Source organism: Siphateles boraxobius, unplaced genomic scaffold (genome assembly GCF_051911475.1).
Source record: "Siphateles boraxobius isolate OS27281-9 unplaced genomic scaffold, OSU_SipBor_1 13, whole genome shotgun sequence".
Classification (NCBI taxonomy): domain Eukaryota; kingdom Metazoa; phylum Chordata; class Actinopteri; order Cypriniformes; family Leuciscidae; genus Siphateles; species Siphateles boraxobius.
Window position 1 is genome coordinate 17,785,509 of NW_027508733.1, and position 19,673 is coordinate 17,805,181.

General features: G+C 38.1%; 1 protein-coding gene across 2 annotated transcripts in view; it reads right to left on the reverse strand.

Moving 5' to 3' along the window:
* The window catches only part of lrp1ba (low density lipoprotein receptor-related protein 1Ba), a 274,722-nt gene that overhangs the window by 70,033 nt on the left and 185,016 nt on the right, over window positions 1–19,673 (reverse strand). The window contains exons 53-65 of one of the 2 annotated variants that reach the window (XM_077226234.1): window positions 17,358–17,480; window positions 16,013–16,157; window positions 14,916–15,099; window positions 13,379–13,562; window positions 8,794–8,879; window positions 7,140–7,262; window positions 3,912–4,093; window positions 3,614–3,813; window positions 3,344–3,532; window positions 3,085–3,233; window positions 2,855–2,948; window positions 1,125–1,241; window positions 917–1,036 (exon numbers count right to left, since the gene is read on the reverse strand). In XM_077226234.1, coding sequence (XP_077082349.1) covers window positions 917–1,036; window positions 1,125–1,241; window positions 2,855–2,948; window positions 3,085–3,233; window positions 3,344–3,532; window positions 3,614–3,813; window positions 3,912–4,093; window positions 7,140–7,262; window positions 8,794–8,879; window positions 13,379–13,562; window positions 14,916–15,099; window positions 16,013–16,157; window positions 17,358–17,480 — 1,896 coding nt within the window. Of the gene's footprint in view, window positions 1–916; window positions 1,037–1,124; window positions 1,242–2,854; window positions 2,949–3,084; window positions 3,234–3,343; window positions 3,533–3,613; window positions 3,814–3,911; window positions 4,094–7,139; window positions 7,263–8,793; window positions 8,880–13,378; window positions 13,563–14,915; window positions 15,104–16,012; window positions 16,158–17,357; window positions 17,481–19,673 lie in introns of both variants that reach the window. The other variant, XM_077226236.1, reaches the window with a different exon arrangement.

The following is a 19,673-nucleotide window of genomic DNA, read 5'->3' on the forward strand; positions in this document are numbered from 1 at the left end:
ACAGCGCTCTCTCTCCTTGGAGGGGGAGGTCTAAAGCCGGCCTCTAATGCCATGCTCCATATGTGATTATCCCTGTTAAACCCTCCCTCTGTTTGGCTAATCAGTGCCCTGGGCTGAGCTCAGCTCCCCTGGATCCAAGGCACTGTCAGACCCCCTCAAAAGCCTCTTAGAGTTCTGGGGGCCCTCCAGGCTCTGTCCCATGCAATGCAGTTAATGATTTTCCTCGTTTTTAACTGCTATCTTTCTGATTCTCTCTCGGAGAAGACAGACATCTTCTGTTCTTCACTCCCCCATAAGGGGCGTACCAGAGCTGGGCGTCTTATCAAAACCCAGCCAGATGCTCGACTCCGGGGAGGAGTGAGAAATTAGGCCCCTGCTGTGACTTCAAATGAAGGATTCTGATCTGAGCCTGGGTATTAACTTCTGCCAGTCTCCTTCTTCTATACTGCCACCTAAAATAAGACTAGCATTTGGACAAGGATTCGATCACCATCGTAGAAAGTAACGATTACTCCTGCTTGATTTCTGAAGGTGACACAAGATGGCTTCTTAGCTTTCTGGTTAGTAAGTCAACATTGCTTTCTCTTTACTCATTTCACTCCTTTCTTCTTGCTGTCAGAGTCCTTTCCTTCAAGCAATTGCATCTAAAGCACTCTGCCGGGAAAGTAATCAGAAAGCAAAATAAAACTTTCGGAAGGTTTCGGCAAACTGATTCAAACTTTTCAAACGTTTTGTTGAATCTGTCTGAGTTTGACCTTCACAAGCCAATAAATACATTCTGAGGAAAGAGATCTGAAGCGAAATCTAGCTTTGCTGAGGTTTTTTAAGGAACAAGCGAAAATGCAAACAAAAGGCATTCACTGTCGGTCCACTTCAAACCTGAGAGAGAGAAAGAACGAGTCCTATTGTCTCTTACGGCAATCAGTTTCATCTTCACCGTCTCCGCAGTCGTCTTGTCCGTTACAGCGCAGGTTTATAGGGATGCACTTTTGTCTCTGTGTGCACTTAAACTGGCCAGATAGGCAGATATACGAGTCTGAAAGCATATGCAAACAAGGACATCTTTGAACATTATACAGCTTTATGCTTGGTCTCCATTTATCCATCCATCAATCTATAATTACCACAGTTGGCTTCATCTGAGTTGTCTCCGCAGTCATTCTCTCCATCACAGATGAAGGGAGGAAGGGCGCACAAACCCGTTCCGCACTGGAACCTTCCGGGTTGGCATTTAAACTCCGCTGCGAGCGAAAGAAACGACAAATGAATAAACAAACAAACAAAAGAAAGGTTGAAAGAAAAAAAAGGATGCAAGAAAGATTGAAAGAAAGGCAGACAGAAATAAAGAAAAATAATGAACAAATAATAAACAGAGCAATTCCAATAGGGTCTTCACATCATCTGTGCTCTGGCCCTGACACATGTAATGAAGAAAGAACACATGATGACTGAATGAACAAACAAATTAATGAAAAAGATGGACAGAATAATAAAACAAAGAATAAGTGAATGAATGGGTAAATACACATAAAAGAAAAAAAGAAAGAAATAAATATAAACTGAATAAACAAGCAAACAGAAAAGAAAGAGAGGGTAAAAAAATAAAAGAAAGAAAGAAAGAAAGAGACAGAAAAGGTAAGACAAAAATTTACAATAAAAAGAACAAATGAATGAACAAACAAATAAAAAAAATAAAGACAGAAAGACAAACAAACAAAACTAACACTACATGAAATGAAAACAAAAAGGTTGAAAGATAACGAACAAAGAACACAGATTGAGTAAATGATCAAACAAACAAAAAATGTCAGAAAAGACAAGCAAATAAACAAATGACAGACAGACATAAATATTCAAAAACAGACAAGCAGAATGAACAAAAAGCAAAGAGAGAGCAAACAAAGACAGAACAATCGAAAGACAACAAAACAGAAAATGAACGAATGAACAGACAAACAAACAGAACAAAGTAACAAAGAACAAGTGAATAAACGACTAAATGAGCAACCGTTCAGCTAAATGAGCGAAACAAAGTTGAAAGACAGAGATAAGAGTGTCAAAAAGCCAGACACATTGTAGAGAAATATTTTTTCTCCTGGACCACAAGCAAATGTCTTTTGTTTGATGTCAGCCTTGACATCACTTTACCATCTCAATATGCAATAAACTGCTAGTTGAGACACCAACATCTTTACAACCTGATCCATTTCTGCAGCTCTTGGCAGTAAATTAAACAATTCACCTCTCAATCAAACAAGCCCTGCTAAATTACAAATGACCCACTCAATGGGATATGCAATACACTTGAATATAACCTTAATGACAGACAAATCTTTTTTTCAAAAATAATCGCTCCATGAACCGGCAATGAAAATTACAGGAATAAGTTGTGACAAAAAGATTTTCCTATCCTCAACTCATGAGAAAAATGCTTCAAGTGTTTAAAGGATTTCTTTCTTTAGGCTGAGTTTAAAGAAGTGGTGGTTGATTGTGGAGTTACTTAAAGATTCACATTTTCCTTTCTGTTAACAATATCAACCTAGGGAGCTTTTCTCGCTGTCTACTACCAACAAAGCAGCAAATCAGAATGTGATGTTAGCATGTTCGTTTAGGCTTAACCGCATTGAATGAAATACATGATTGGCATGTCTTATGCCAAGCTTGCAAAATGTTTTTTGTCTGAAAATGCCTTGCGAGGTAGTGTACATACAAGTAATATAAACCTCTCCAACTATCCCTTAGGTAGGCAGCTTAATAGATTGTGAGTTGTAACGACACTACAAGGTGCTATAATGACGTATTTTTCACTGGTATTGCTCAGTTTGACTGTTTGCCACCATGTTTGTTTACTTACGACAATCTGCCGGCTCATCGGATCCGTCTCCGCAATCGTCCACTGTGTCGCATTTCCACCAGAAGGGAATACACTCATCCGTACCACAGCGGAACTACACACACAGAGAAGTAATCTTTTGAACAACTATTTATCGAGAGCACACTGGATATAATAGGTAGTTTAAGTGGTGCCAAGAGTAGTTGAGCTACAGTGAAATTCAGCCTCCTGAAGTAATTAGTAAGTCGCACCTGGCTGGCGGTGCAGTTAGACAGACAGGTTTTGTTGTCGTTTGCCAGGTAGAAGTGTGTTGGACAGGCACACTTGTATCCCCCACCAGGGGAAAGAAGGCATAGGTGACTGCACCCTCCATTAGTCACCTGACACTGATGCTTTGGCACTGAGGACAAACAACAAACAATAAAAAAACAAGCTCAAAACAACATGAAAGTCCTGACTCTAGCCCTGAAAACTTATCCAAGCTGAGAGAAGAGCTTCTCGCTGTAATACCGTCAGGCTGTCGGAGTGGATGGTACACTTTAATGTCTCGAATGGTCTGCCAGGAGCTGAAGAGTTCTGTAAATTGGCCGCCGGACGTCTTGAGAGAGCGACTGAGGGTTTTCGACTTCTGGTCGCTCCAGTAGATGAAGTCCTCAAACAATGCGAGACCGGTTACGCCACCTATGTCCTTGATGGGGACTGGAAATTGGAATTAAGAGAATCTTATGGAGGACAATTCGAGACAAAATGAGATTTGATTCGAGACAAGACAACGCTTACCTTTGCGTCTTTTTGTACCATCCATATTCGAAAATAAGATATGGTTCTCATCAGCCCAGTAGATCCTTTTGTTGATGTGGTCAATCGTCAAGGCTGAGGGAGCACGTATTTCTGTATCAATTATGACACGTGGCTTGTTGCCGTCCATCCCGATCCGTCCAATTTGGGACTGCTCGCAGCAGTCGATCCAGAACACATATCTAAGGCCCCAAGGGAATAAATGTGGCTTTAAATGGTGCAATGCTTCTTAAAGGTATTGTGGGATTGCGGATCATAAGCAATATTAAGCATCATTTACCCTGTCAGAGAGTCAAGAGCCAGAGCGGTTGGATTTCTCAATCCTGACCTCAGCAGTACGGTCGGGTAGAGTCCATTAGCTTTCGCCACCTCAAGGGTCTTTCTCTCGCCGTCACACCAGTACAAGTTCTTGCCTATCCAGTCGACAGCGAGAGCACTGGGGACCGACGTCCTGTGAACCACCTGAGAAAACACCAGTCAAGCACAGTTGGTCTCTTTTGGCTGGATATTCTCATGGATTTATCCACAAGTAGTGCCGCAGGGAACAAATGCTTCCTGGAAGAAAGCCTCAGAATGGCAAGTGTGAGATGCAGCTGCGCACTGTATTTTGCTTGCTGAAGTACAGTCTTATAAAAGTAAGTCCTTCTTATTTCTGCCAGCAGTTGTCATGGTAGGAATTGAAATGCTACTATTTAACAGACTAATATATATATATATATATATATATATATATATATATATATATATATATATAAATTTGTGTTATAATCCCACTTGCTAAGAATGGCAGTTAGCCAGCACGTTAGCCAGTGTTCGACTGCAACAACAACAGCATTCAATAAAGTCAGAAACGTTGGATAAAATTTAGTCTTTGATTCCTCGAACAAAACAAATAAAAGTCAACTGTATAATAACATCTAGAAGTGAGGTTCTCAACTGGTCCACAAAAATAGTTAGCAGAGCAGTTAGCAGCAAATTAGCACATTTTCACTGAAAAAAGTAAAACTACTACAACAGCGTTCAACATCTTGTAAATGAAGGGCTTTGTTTATTTAAATACATAATAAATTCAAGGCTTTGATAACCATTAGAGTTGTGAGGTTCACATAGCAACTCAAATCGGGGTCCTGAAACCAATCCATTTGAGAGTTGCTGCGCAAGACTCATACATTATTGCTAATTATCAGGGGGCTACATAACTGCTCATTAACAGCACTTCAAACTCCCAGAAAATGACAAGAAAAGTTCTAAAATGAAGAAGTTTTACACACAAAAAATGCACTTCACATCATTTCACTTCTCACACTGATCACAGAAACTGTCTGTTTGGCATAAACAATACTCTTCCCAGCTGGCAGACAATCCAGTGCTTTTAATCATTTTCGCTCTTGGTTGCTGGTGCCCCCTGCCTAGCGCTTTAAGAGTAAGAGTAACATTCAGCAAGCTGATGAACATTAGAGATGAACATTAAAGACATTTTGCCTCAGACTGGGTTGTACCATCAGCGCTAATTAAAACTAGCCTAGGCGTGATGAATTTTGACATCGCAGGTTTTGTTGATGCTGTGCTCACCGGGAAAACTAGCATTTTCAGGTTAATTTTAGGAATACGCTACAGGGTGAAAGTGTATATAAAATAGTAACAAGATTGATGAATTCAATTATGTGAAGTCAATTATTTGCACCTGCTCTCTATGATGTTCTATCATTTAGATTCTATGATGATTTAGAAGCAATTACTGTATTTTCTAAAACAAAAGTCACGTTTATCATCTGAAACATTCTGTGACTTATATTCCAAAGACTTATGGAATGCGATTAATGTGAGAGAGGTATAGGAGTCCAAGTTCATTAGTATAGCACATCTCCCACACGCCGGTAGTTTCGATTGAAATAAATTTATCTGGGCTTGCCGTATATAGTAAAAGTTGTTTATAATGAATATCACTATAATTTATGTTTGTTTTAAACATACATTTTTCATTCTGGTTCTGTTCTGAATACTGAATAATAAATTTAAAGAATTTGTTGTGGAATGAGGTGAACGAAAAATGTACACGTTTATAATGTGTAAACATTTTGTTTTATTTACCAGTATTTTATATTATTTAGGAATTTAATAAAAAAAAATGTGTTTGCATGGCACAATTTTCAACATTCACATAACATGTAAGCTTAATAAAAATAAAAAGCAGGCATGATTGCCTAAAAAATATTCACAGCGCTGATATCAAACTAATCGTATTAAAAATCATTGGCTGCGTCCGAAATTGCATTCTCTCTTTTGAGTAGGTACTTATTTTGAATAAGTAATTCATAACCGCTATAAAAGTATTTTGCTGTCATTATCATGTGACCTACCAGTATCAGTTGCGTAGCTTTGCTTCCATTCATAAATCCTCTCCCGTGAAATCATGGGATAGTAAAGTGTCCATCAAATGGTTGTTTGAGTGCTTTTTGCCTACTCTTTTATGAGTACTGTGAATTCGGAAATATTATATAGTATTACTATATATATATATATAGTATTATATACTATACTATATAGTAAGGAAGTAAGCGATTTTAGATGAAACCATTAAAACTGCACACACTTTTTGGCCACCAAAATAAGTTCATGCTTTCACAGTGGTTGAAACAGGTACTGCTGCTACTATCTTCACGCGATACACTGCGCAGCTTGCTTTAAGTGCATGTGATGTGATAGGCACATCTGTGAAACTGCGATTAAAAAACAAACAAAAACATTCCAAACTCATTTGCATACATTCAAAGCATTTACCAAGATCGTTTTTTTACCTAGCAATGTAAAATACCCCAGCAGTGTCATTGAATCACTCTCTGAATCTTTCGTTTTACATATTTATCATATTCTGTTCATCAATGTCCTATAAAAAAAGCCCAATTATCTATTGTGCATTCATTTAGCTTTTAACTCTTTAACATTGAGAGTGGCATTTAACACCTAACTGCATTGCCTTCGCAGAAGGTCTCTCTGTCTCTCTCTCTCTTTTCTCTCTGTACTATAGCAAACTATCATAAATCAGTTCAAGATCCAAAGTTCAATCAAGCTTAATGAGCCATTATGGCTCGATATTAAACATAACGAGCTCTGGCGACCCAGCAGGGCAAGGCTGGCACACTATGCCCGTTTTCCGCCCTGAGTAATATACACAAGGGCATTGATGAAGTGAAGTGAGTAGACATACAGCCTCACACATACACACACATCGCACTGCCTGTCATTGCAAACCTGGCTCATTTCATACCAGAAATACCAGTTATTTTTAGAAAGGGGGAAAAAAATCAAATCAGCTTTTATTTATTTGTTGGAGCGATTTTCCCTATTGGAATCCATCAATTACACAACATAAATTGCCCCCATAAAGAGGTGACGTGAATCAAATTTACCCAGGGGCAGAGGCTATTTGCATATGTCAATCTAGGCAATTCTGGGTGATTTCAAGAGTAAATTTAGCATAAACACACACACATTCTCATGGATGTACCTTGAGGTCACTTCCATTCAGGCGCATTCTGTTTATTCGGCGTCCGCTGGGTCTGCTAGTGTCAATCCAATAGATCAACTCTTTCCTGTAGTCAAAGTCTAGAGAGATGACATTACTGAGTCCCTGCAGAGAGAGAAAGACAAAGAGAGAGAGACAGTCAAAGTGTGAGATTGACAGATGGGATTTTAAAAAGAGACTCAGTAAGGGGATTTATCTTTACTTTTTTAATAGTGGATACATTCTCACTTTGCACTTCACCTGAAGAATAATATTGAAATAATGAGATCCAGGCCACCCGTCTTTAATAAAAACTTTAAAATATAAATATTAGATGAAAAACTACAACTTAAAAAATGAAAATGGACAACTACAGTAACTGAAGCAAAATAAGTCGAAGTACTAAATATAGACTATAGAACTGTAGACTGTAGAAGAATAAATATAAATATTTTATAAACAAAAAAACAAACTAACAAAGCACATACAATTACTAAAACTTAAACTGGAATTAAAAATCTAAATAAATGTGAATTCAAAATATTAATACATAAAATAATAGATATAATAATAAATAAAATAATATAAATAATACTACAATATCACTGAACATAAATATTAATTTTGTATTAATGGAAATTAGGAATAATTTATTTTATAATTCATAAAGTTTTAGAGCTTTGTGTAATTTTTCTGTCTACCATTTTTAACAAAAAAAACTTTAAATTATTAAAGTCATTATAGCATCATCTATCCGCTTTCTCAATACCTGTCTTATAGGCTTTTTATTTTTACTACATTCGTTAATTCGTTAAAAATAAGAGCGAGACTTCCTCCGTCTGACAGAAACTTCCCATCATGCACTGCTAAGACCGGAGCCAATCACTTTCTCAGTAGGGGTCTCTCACATTCGCCTGGCGCTCTGTCTCGTTGTCTCAAAACCACCCGCCGCGTTCAGATCTAATTTGCTGGACTAGACCTTTTAAATCAAACTGATGGAGTCTCTGACTGATGAATCAACCCAAGCGTGCATTTTTAACTGCTCTTTCGATGGCAAGCCGCTCAATCTCTTCACACACGGGCCGTGAGAGGGTTTCTTATCCGACGGTCCCTTCAGAGCCAAATCCGTCATGGTTCCTTTTGCACTGACAAGGAGCTTCATACAGATTTAAAGACTATAACTGATTGTGCTCATTAATATCAACTACGGTGAAGATATATTTACCAGTTAGGAATGATTAAAGGAGCCATCATTTACACTTTTTCATGATCATTTAAGAAGGAATAGTTATGATTCCAGTCACAATATGACCTTTTCCGCATGCAAATATTCCCAGGCGCCTATATCCACGCCAATCAAGTGTCTAAAACGCTGTTTCAGACTCAAGTTGAGCTTGTGAATTCCTATAAAGCATCACAGGTGGCTCTTGATACCGTGCTTCCCTCTGAGCTTTTGGATGGTATGTCTACATTAATCTCCATATGCTCTGAGGATGTGCATTTTTATGAAATGACATGGGAATATGGAGTTATGGGACATTGTTAATGGGTTTAATCTAAACCGGATGGCATCTGTGAGGACAAAAATGACAATAAGAAGTGATTTTTAACAATTGTATAAGAATAAAGTTGTTTTCGAGAGCTTTACTTGTCATACCTGTTTAAGAAGAGTGTAGTTTGATCCATCCAGACTGATTTTTCTGATTTCATGGTGGTCAGCAAGAATAAGAAAAGGCTCCTCCGCTGGAAAAGAGAGAAAAAAAAAACTTTATATATTTTATAATTATTTTATTTATATTATATTATTATGTTATGTTATGCAAGATAAAACTATTTCTTCAAAAAAAAAATATACTGTATATATTATTTTTGAAGAACTATTTTGTGTGTGTGTATATATATATATATATATATATATATATATATATATATATATATATATATATATATGTTTGTGTGTGTGTCACGTTTTCTATGTTTAGTTATGATCTGTGATCTTGTTTCCCCGTCTTTGTGATTTTGGTTTAGTCCTGTTAGTTTTTCCCCGCCCCTCGTTTGTGTTCAGTTTCTTCACCTGTGTTCAGTTAATTATCCCATTAGTCCCAATTGTTTTAAGCCTTGTGTTTTCCCTCAGTGTTTGTTGGTCGTCGTCCTTGTATGGTTGTGTTACTGAAGTCCTGGAGTTTTGTTCCAGAAAGCAAAATTTGTAAATAAATCAACTATACTGCTATTCCTGTGTCCTCGTCTTCAGCTACCTGCACACAACCTGACAGAACGACCAACCCTAAAGAAAAGAAAAAAGGAAGATGGAGATCTGGAAGCAAGCCTTTGTGGGAACCCGCCAAGCTGTGTTCCGTGGGAACCGTGGAGGTCACACGGGAGGATATGGGCGATATAGTCCAGTTCCGAGTCCAGTTAAACCAGAACCAGTCATCTGCACAGTCAAGTTTATTTATGAGTTTGATGACTTCACGGATCTCCCTCCTCCCATCCCGTCCAGTTCCGAGTCCCATGATGTGCTGGTCCGGTCCAGTTCCGAGTCCCATGATGTGCTGGCCCCGTCCAGTTCCGAGTCCCATGATGTGCTGGCCCCGTCCAGTTCCGAGTCCCATGATGTGCTGGCCCCGTCCAGTTCCGAGTCCCATGATGTGCTGGCCCCGTCCAGTTCCGAGTCCCATGATGTGCTGGCCCCGTCCAGTTCCGAGTTCCGTGATGTGCTGGTCCCGTCGAGTCCTGCGCCAGAGCCCGTTGATCCTGGCCCCATTCAGTTCCGAGTCCCATGATGTGCTGGCCCCGTCCAGTTCCGAGTTCCATGATGTGCTGGTCCCGTCCTGCGCCAGAGCCCGTTGATCCTGCGCCAGAGCCCGTTGATCCTGCGCCAGAGCCCGTTGATCCTGCGCCAGAGCCCACTGATCCTGCACCAGAACCCCCCTTTCCTGTCAATTTCCCCATTAAAATTTTGGGGGGGGGCGCCCACCTGAAGGGTCCTCACCGCCATTGCCACCCAATGGGTCCTCACCGCCATGGCCGCCCGAAGGGTCCTCACCGCCATGGCCGCCCGAAGGGTCCTCACCGCCATGGCCACCCGAAGGGTCCTCACCGCCATGGCCACCCGAAGGGTCCTCACCGCCTTGGCCACCCGAAGGGTCAGCTCCGCCCTGGACGCCCGAGGGTCCGACAGCTCCGCCCTGGACGCCCGAGGGTCCGACAGCTCCGCCCTGGACGCCCTAGGGTCCGACAGCTCCGCCCTGGACGCCCGAGGGTCCGACAGCTCCGCCCTGGACGCCCGAGGGTCCGACAGCTCCGCCCTGGACGCCCGAGGGTCCGACAGCTCCGCCCTGGACGCCCGAGGGTCCGACAGCTCCGTCCTGGCCACGCCCACAGCCTGCTCCGCCCTGGCCACGCCCACAGCCTGCTCCGCCCTGGCCACGCCCACAGCCTGCTCCGCTCTGGCCACGCCCACAGCCTGCTCCGCCCTGGCCACGCCCACAGCCTGCTCCGCCCTGGCCACGTCCACAACCTGCTCCACCTTGGCCACGCCCACAGCCTGCTCCGCCCTGGCCACGTCCACAGCCTGTTCCACCCCGGTTCCCCGAGCTACCAGCTCCGCCCTGGAGGCTTCCCGTCCCTGCACCACCATGCCCTCGTCAGCCTCCAGGGCTCCCACCCCTTTGGATGTTATACGGCGCGAGGACGCGCCTTCGGGGAGGGGGAGGTTCTGTCACGTTTTCTATGTGTTCAGTTATGTTCTGTGATCTTGTTTCCCCCTGTCTTTGTGATTTTGGTTTAGTCCTGTTGGTTTTTCCCGCTCCTCGTTTGTGTTAAGTTTCTTCACCTGTGTTCAGTTAATTATCCCATTAGTCCCAGTTCTTTTAAGCCTTGTGTTTTCCCTCAGTGTTTGTTGGTCGTCGTCCTTGTATGGTTGTGTTACTGAAGTCCTGGAGTTTTGTTCTTTTGTTCCTTTGTTCCTGTATGTTCCAGAAAGCTAAATTTGTAAATAAATCAACTATACTGCTATTCCTATGTCCTCGTCTTCAGCTACCTGCACACAACCTGACAATATGTGTATGTGTGTATAAATAAAATGCAATTAATACTTGTTACCCACAAAACATTGTCTTACTTTAATCCTCTGTGACTATAAGTGAAAAAAAGTACTTTGGAATTTGTAATATTCCGTTGTATGGATATACTTGTATTTCAAATACTTTAAAAAGCCTTTTAATACGTGTTTGTGTTGCTCTATGGATTATTCTGTCTGCAAGACATGACTGCAACTTCAGTTTGATGACTTGAAATCGATTTCCTGTGAGCTGCCAACACTTGAACATCCCCTTCCTGTCAAGACTGGGACTTAGACATGTCAGTCATTCGCTAACAGAGCTTTATTACTTGAGTATGCGTGTGAGTGCTTATAGGCGCATGTCTGTGAAGGAGAGACATTGGCAAAAAAGTACTGTGATTTCACCATGGTACAGAGATGGTATCAGATGGTAATAGCATGGTACTTGAAATATACTATGATACAACATAGTAGTAATAATATATTTTCAGACTTAATGCCTTCACAAAAGGTTTAAAAAGGGCTCATGATGACGGGGTTAAAAGTTTTAGGATTATATTTGACATTACAAACCTTGTGTTCAAGGTCATGAAACTAAAACCTGCTTATTAGAAAGAGAACTTTATTAATATTTCGACATATATGTTTTTCAAAAATATCTATTGTTAACTATAAAATAAATATGGTAACAGGGTTGACATTTTAAGATATTTTAAAAGATAACACAATACAATGTAAGTTTCTTTAGACAATTAAAAAAAACTAACAATTATTGTATATATTCTAAAATTATATTTATTAAATTACATATATTACATTAGAATTAGATTACTAAAAATAAATATCAACTGTTCACTATACATTATCATGGTAACGGGGTTGATAATATTTTAAGATACTTAAAAAATATATATATTTTAAAAATGTTTTGTCTAAAAAAATATTTTAAATATTATAGAATTATATTTAAGTTATATTACTAGAAATAAAATACCAATTGCTCACTATACATGATCATGGTAGCGGGGTTGATGTTTTAAGAAACTTTAAAAAGATAAAAGCAATAAAGCTTACTTTTCTTTATACAAAACATTTTTAAAACATTTTAACGCTTTAACGCTTTAAAAAGATAAAGCAATAAAATGCAGGAGACTTTAGCTTGTCTTTGAGTATAATTTGTGAAAGTATTATTATAAAGTATAATTATTATTATTTTTATTATGTATAAAACAGGTAATTCATGTATAATGGGGAAAAATGTAATAGTAACAGAGTTGACAAATAACTTTCCTTTTTTTTACTAATACATTGTTTTTGTTTGATTGGTGTAGATGTTTAGATTTCAATTGACAAACAAAGAGAGAGAATAAAAACAAAATACAAGCTTTTATTCATATTTTATTTACAAAGGGAAAAAAATTATGTGGACAAGTAAAAAAAAAAAAAAAAAACATCGGAAACGCTTAATTTTACAGTACGTTAACTAATGTGTACTTACAGTGTACTTACCTAAGAAAGTACTGTAACAACACTTCATTTTACAGTTTGTTAACTTACGTGTACTTACCTTATATTACCCAGTACTTTCTTAGGTAAGTACACTGTAAGTACATGGGTTAAGGTTAGGTTTAGGGGTAGGTTCAAGGTTAGTACCTAGTTATTACCCAGGTATTGTAATTGCTATAATAATTACATAGTATGTACATTGGGAACAGAACTGTAAAATGAAGCATTACCCAAACATAAATACATATACCTTGTTTTGTAGAATGAGCCATATGATATTAGCATGTCCAAAAAACATGGTATTACCATAGTACCATGTCAAAAATGCAATCTTTTTACAGTCTTTGGCATTTTTTGTTAGTGGCTTATTTGCATGTCAGTGGTGTTTGTGAGAAAGCACTAAATGAGTGTCTTTCTTTTATGCAGTAAATAACTCGAGGCAGATGCCATATGTCACACCTGGATCTGCTCTTAGCCAATCAGAGCTCATCTCCAGCTGAAGAACTAATTGTCTTCAACCTCCTGTTGCTTTCCTCTAAATATAAGTAGCAACAAGGCTCAGTATGTGTGTTCTCGGTGTATGGGGTGTTTCTGTGAAAATATGTCAGTAAAATCTTAGTGAGGGTTCACGGGAGCTAATTCACACCTGTGCTGCTGAATGGAGCAGACGTACCTGAGAGAGACCTGCAGCTGTGTGGGTTACTAGCGGGACGCTGGTACCCATCGGCACACAGGCAGTGAAAAGATCCGTAGGTGTTGATGCACTGGTGACTGCAGGGAAAGTTCTCGGAACATTCGTCCACGTCGATACAAGTCCTGCCGTCGTTTTTCAGACGAAACCCAGGCCAGCACGCACACTAGAAAAAAAAACATAATTGTGGATGATTCTTACAAAAAGATCTGTCAAGAATGTGTGTGGGTTATTTCACCACAAATTAATATATATATATATATATATATATATACATACACTAAAATTTTATACATTTAAAGTATTAATTTAGCAATTAATAATAATTGTATTTATAAAACAATAATAACAACAACAATAATAATTATAAATAATATAGTAAAATTAAATAGGTGTAAAGCAAATATTTCTTTGCAAGTCTCACAAACAAATATTGCTCATCTGATTTATATTTAATAAATAAATAAATAAATAAATAATAACAATAACATAAATCGAATTACATCAAATATCTTATAAAATAAATTATAATTATTATTATATTAATTATTAAATTGTAAAAATTAACTAAAGAATTAACATGTTTTATATTACATAAACCAAAAATTAATATAATTAAGATTTAATTATTGTTATTATAGTCAATATTATAAATAAATAATTTGCATTAATTGTCATTAAAGCCAAATATGACCATGTCAAATTTGCTTGAGATGCACTCTAATACTAATAAGAAATGTATGGACAGGAAGTGAGCAGTGAAACAAAATGATGTTTACAACATTTCTTGATCATTCGTTTATTCATTAGTCCTTCATTACAATTATGCTTTTAATATTCATTTTGCTGTAACAGAAGTTACAAAAAGCAAGAAAAACACAATAATTGTATGTTTGGAGCCGCAGTGCCCTTGCCTGCCTGTTTCTAAAGTCAGTGTGGCTGTCAAAGGACCATGCCAGTATTCTGAGACGTCTGCCAAACGAGGCTGTTCGATCTGCCACTCGCTGTGTGTGTGTGTGTGTGTGTGTGTGTGTCACACTCCCACGCAAAAAAAAAAAAAAACACTGTGCCTTACATGTCATTCTCCTGCTGTTCACTAAATCAACTGATTTTCTCAAGCTCTAAATAACTAGCATACACGATTTAGCACACGTGTTAATACATTTAACGGTTAAAAGTTGTGAAATGACTGGAAACAGGATCATAACATTTTCCACAGATTTGGCGCCAAGTACTATTAAACCTCTGCGGAATGTAAAAAATGTATATTATTGCTTTGAATGATTTGTTTGTGCAGACTTATTCAATATTGTCGTAGCAACTAAAACCTGCTAATGAGGTTTACCGAAGATTTGCTGGAAAAACAAAAACATTCCATAGCATTTGTAGGTCGACGTTCATTCTCTCATTTCCAATTTTGGAAGTTGTTACTGCGGAACGGACGTCAAGTTGAACCAGACACTTAATTTGTGGGAAGAAAAAAACTCGTAGAGCATGAAAAATGTGCTCTCTCACACACCTTGTATCCCACGGGTAGGTCTTGACAGTCCTGGGTACAGCCGCTGACTTTACGGTTTAAACACTCATTAACGTGGCAGTTTCTCTCGTCCGATCGGTCCCCGCAGTCGTCATGCTGATTACACACGCTCCCCAGTGGAACGCAGCGGCCGTTTGCGCACATGAAAACTGAACCATTGCACAAACTTTCTAAAACAGGGAGCAGCGAGAGAGAAAAAAGGAGAGAAAGAAATGGACAAAACCATCAGATGACAAAGAACTGAAGCGGTGTTCTGGGTGGACTGTAAAAAAAAAAGTTTCTGCCTTCAATTTTTAAGTAGAATTAACTTGGATTTGTAAGTCATGCCAACTTAAATTATTTAAAAAATGAGTCGTATCTTGTATTATCTTATATTGATGGGTAAAGCAATGCAAAAACATTAGTTGTCAACTTATTGATCATAAAATGTTTTTACAGTATATGCACTACCTAGAGTTACTATGAGGGTGCTAGGTGGTTTTTAGGGTTGCTTTGCACTTGCTAGGGTGTTGAGGTTGGTTGCTAGAATGGGTAACACTTCATTTTACAGTATGTGTACTTTCAATGTACTTACAGTGTTCTTACCACAAAAGTAACGATTAGTGTAAGGTAACTACCTGGGTCAAGTTAAGGTTCAGGGTTAGTACCTAGTTGGTTTCATTACTACATGTACATAGTATGTTGATGTGAAACAGGACTGTAAAACAAAGTGATACCCTAGAATGTTGCTAGATGATTGCCTCCTGGTCCAAATGAGTGTTTTAAAGTTGTACTGTAAACATGTTGTAAACATCTGAATTGAATTTCCCCTCAGACATATAAACATAAAATGTCTCTTAATGAGCTTGGCTGGGAACAGTAATGGCATCTGTTAACATGAATGGCATATGTTTGCCCTGAAACCAAAAACTGAAGAACGGGGGCGCAGCAGTTTCATCAGCACCTCTCTGCCCACCTCAGGTGGTACTGGCAGGGGTACAAGACGCAAACGGGGAGGACCAGGTGTTCTGACAAATCCCATATGGGATGGAACCCTGGATCCTGTCAGTCAAACGGGGTGCGTGACATATGAGAGGGACTCGCCTGCAGCGGAACACTTTGGGTTGAGTGGCAGCTCGTCTGATTGGTCCAGACAGTCGGGGAAGCCATCACATTCCCATTGGGCTCTCAGTAAACACCGCCCGTCTGCGCAGCGGAACTCCTCCTCTTTGCATAAACGGTACTCTGGAGAGAAAGAGTATGACAGGAAGGGAACACTGTAATAATTTAAGGCAGCAACTTTTTTTTTTACAATCAACTTGGATTTTTAAGTCATTTCAACTTAAATTACATTAAACTGACTTAAATGAGCTACATTTTGTATTACTTATAAAAAAAAGTTGAAAAGTGCTTAACTTATGTTGATGAATTAAAGCAACGTAAAAACGCGTCATAACTTATTGATTATATATATATATTTTTACAGTGAATGTAAAACAACGAGGCAAAAAGTTACAGCAGTTAATGTTTCAAATATGTATGCGTGATATATCAGTCACCATATTACTGAAATAACCCTTATTATTGAGATTAAGTTAATACTGTATAGAATTATAAAATAAATAAATATTGTCACTGTATGATATAAAGTTGCAATTGCAAGATAAGAAGTCACAATGCAAGTCACACTTATGGGAAATACTCATATAGAGTCACAATGGGAGACAGTCGACATTGCGAGAGATATAAAGTCGTATTGTGAAAATAGTCAGAATTGTGAGAAAGTCACACGAAGAGAGAAAAAAATTCGTAAACTGCAAGAAATTAAGTAATATTACGAGATCTAGTCATATTATGAAAAAGTCATGATTGCAAGATAAAAACTAATTGTGAAAAAATCTACAATTGTCACACTGCAAGATAAAAAGTCCCATTTTGAGATATAAAGTCACAAATGATTTTTAAGACCATAAATGTTGCATTTTAGCGTTATCTAAATAACAGTTATTTCAATCAAATTCTCATCACTAAATGAGATAAAACTATTGTATTAAAGCATCATGACAGAATTTGTTAAACTCACTTTAATTTACGCTGATTTAAAAGGAAAAAATTCTATTACAGTTTTAAAACACATTTTATGTAAAAATGTAGTTTCCTATTGTCTCTCTTTCGAATTTTCAAGTAAAATGTAAGATGACCAGGTTTGTGAAATTCATCTTCAATCTAACAACTAAAATGAAATCAATAAACGGATATATTTCAGTTAATTATTGTGAGTTAGCATGTTTATTCTTAGATCTGAGGAACACTAAGTGCATGCATTCCAACCATCGAAACGTCCAATTAATGTTGTGCCAGCATAATTACACCACATTAAACCGGGCGCAAAGGGATGGTCCTTTTCAGCAGAAACTAATGAATCGAGAAACACGAGCTGCTTACCGCATTCAAGAGACTCGTCAGAACCGTCTCCGCAGTCGTCGTCATGGTCACACACGAAACGGCGCGGGATGCAGTTCTGGTTCCGACACTGGAATGTGCTTTCAGTGCACGTGTTGTTTGGAGCTTATTAAAGAGAGAAACAGGAACAGACAAGAAGTTAGTTATGTGTTAGGATAAAAGGAGGAGGGTGTAATAGACACCAGAGACTTGCCTAAAATCCCCAATTATTTTGGTTGTGTGTCGGAAATCTCAGGGACAGCAGATAAAAAGACGACATATCTGCAAAATCTGACACCTTAAAATCCAACCGTGTTAATTAGTGTGCATAGAATAGAACAGAACAGAATAAGATATAATAGAATAGATGCCTGGATTACTTTTCTTCTACATTTAATAAAAACAAAGTAAAATAATGAAAATAACGTATCACGTAAATAGATGATAGATAATAAATCAATATAAACTATTCCTGAATCGCTATTACTATTTTTTTATTTTTTTACATTTAAAGGGATGGTTCCAGAGTAATTTAAACCTAGGGTCCTTTGCACCATGACCTCGAGCCAAACACCCCCCCAGAAGCTTTTTTTCCCCTTGGTCGAACATTATTAAAGTTATAGCTTATATAGAGAGATCCGCCGAATGGCTTAGTGCAGGCGCTAATGGATCCAAGGTTGTATCTCGTAAATTACCCCACTAATAATGCCCGGAATGGTACCAAACTCCTACAGAAGTACAAATAGGTTCTGTACTCATAAAACGAGGCATTGGAAAGTTTGTAAGTACATCAGGAGTTTATTTAAATAACACTTGCATGATGGCTTATGCTACCGTAAACCCAGACGTTGAGGTCACGTGAATTCCCCTGATTTGGGAAAAGCCCGTATTTTACTTACCTATTTAAGTACGGTAGGCTAAATGTTAACATTGTGTGCCCAGTTTTTCTATAGGCTAATTTAGAAAGCCTATGCATGTCAAGGTTATGTGTCTTATACTTCATGTTATTTTAATTTGTTAGTAGGCCTAGATTTATGAACTAAAACATAACAGTGAAATAAATTAAACTAAATCATCGTAAAATTGAAACATTGCCGGGACTTGCTAACCGATGTTAGTCGGCAGCATTTGTGTTTTAGCATTAATTAAGAATTAAATAGGTGTACAGGTTGTTATGATTAGCATAATTTTCTTTAATAAATGATGAAAACATTTCAACAGAAAAATGTCACATCAATGAGGCTTTGCGTAAGCATAAGAGGTTAAGCTCAACCTCATAAAACAGAGATCAGACAATAGCTGTGTGGTCGCGGTCCTTCAAGCGTTCTGAGTTCGAATCCTAGCTCTACTATCCTCGTAATTTTGTTTGTAGTTCAAAAGGCTATTTTTAAAAAATAAAAACTTCAGAAATGTACATTTATTGATTCGAAACACTTTTCGGAGCTTTGTTATTCATTGTCTGTCATTTTTATTAATAGACGTTTAGACGATAACATTGAAGCCTACATGCTGTTAACCGATGTTGGCCGACAGCGTTTATGTTTTACCGTTCTTGATGCTCAAATAGGTAACATATTATTAAAGTTTAATTAATAATGGCACAGTACAACATAAATTTGCTACATTCCAGTAGAGCCTCTGTTGCGCTGCACAGACGACAAAACCCAAAGGTGCTGTTGAAAGAGATTATCAGCGGTTGGCCGATCGCACCAGAAAAGGAAGATGATGAAGCTCGTCTTTAATCTGCTAAATTATTATTTTGTGTAATATTCACGAAGTTGAGATGACTGACAGTGATACCCGACCATAGCAACGAAAGAACATTTTCAAAAAAGACCCATACATTGAACAAATCAGAAAAAAGACTGCTTTTGTTGACTTCTACAAAAAAATAACAGACTAACTAAATAGTATTGCTTTCAGTATAAAAAAATATGAAAATGTAAAAGGACAGTAAAATTAATGCAGGTCAAAACCCCATCACACATTTCAATGTTTAAATAAAGAGTCAAAATGAGAAATACAGAATCTTATTCTTGTGACATTTTTAATTTGTATTGCCAAAGAAATTGCAGCTTTGCTGTGTACAATTAAAACAGTACAACATTAAAATAGTACAAATCAACAAATTAAGATATTTCAATTTTCTTTGCTCCTCTCTCGCAGATGTGCTGAATCTCTTTTTAGCAAGTTTCTTTTGTCTCCCTCACTGTGCGCGCCGGGTCTCTATTGAAAATGAAATGTTTCAGGGTAGAAACACATCATACAGCTGATAACACTGTATTATGTCACTGCGTGTCATCCACACCAATTACAAAA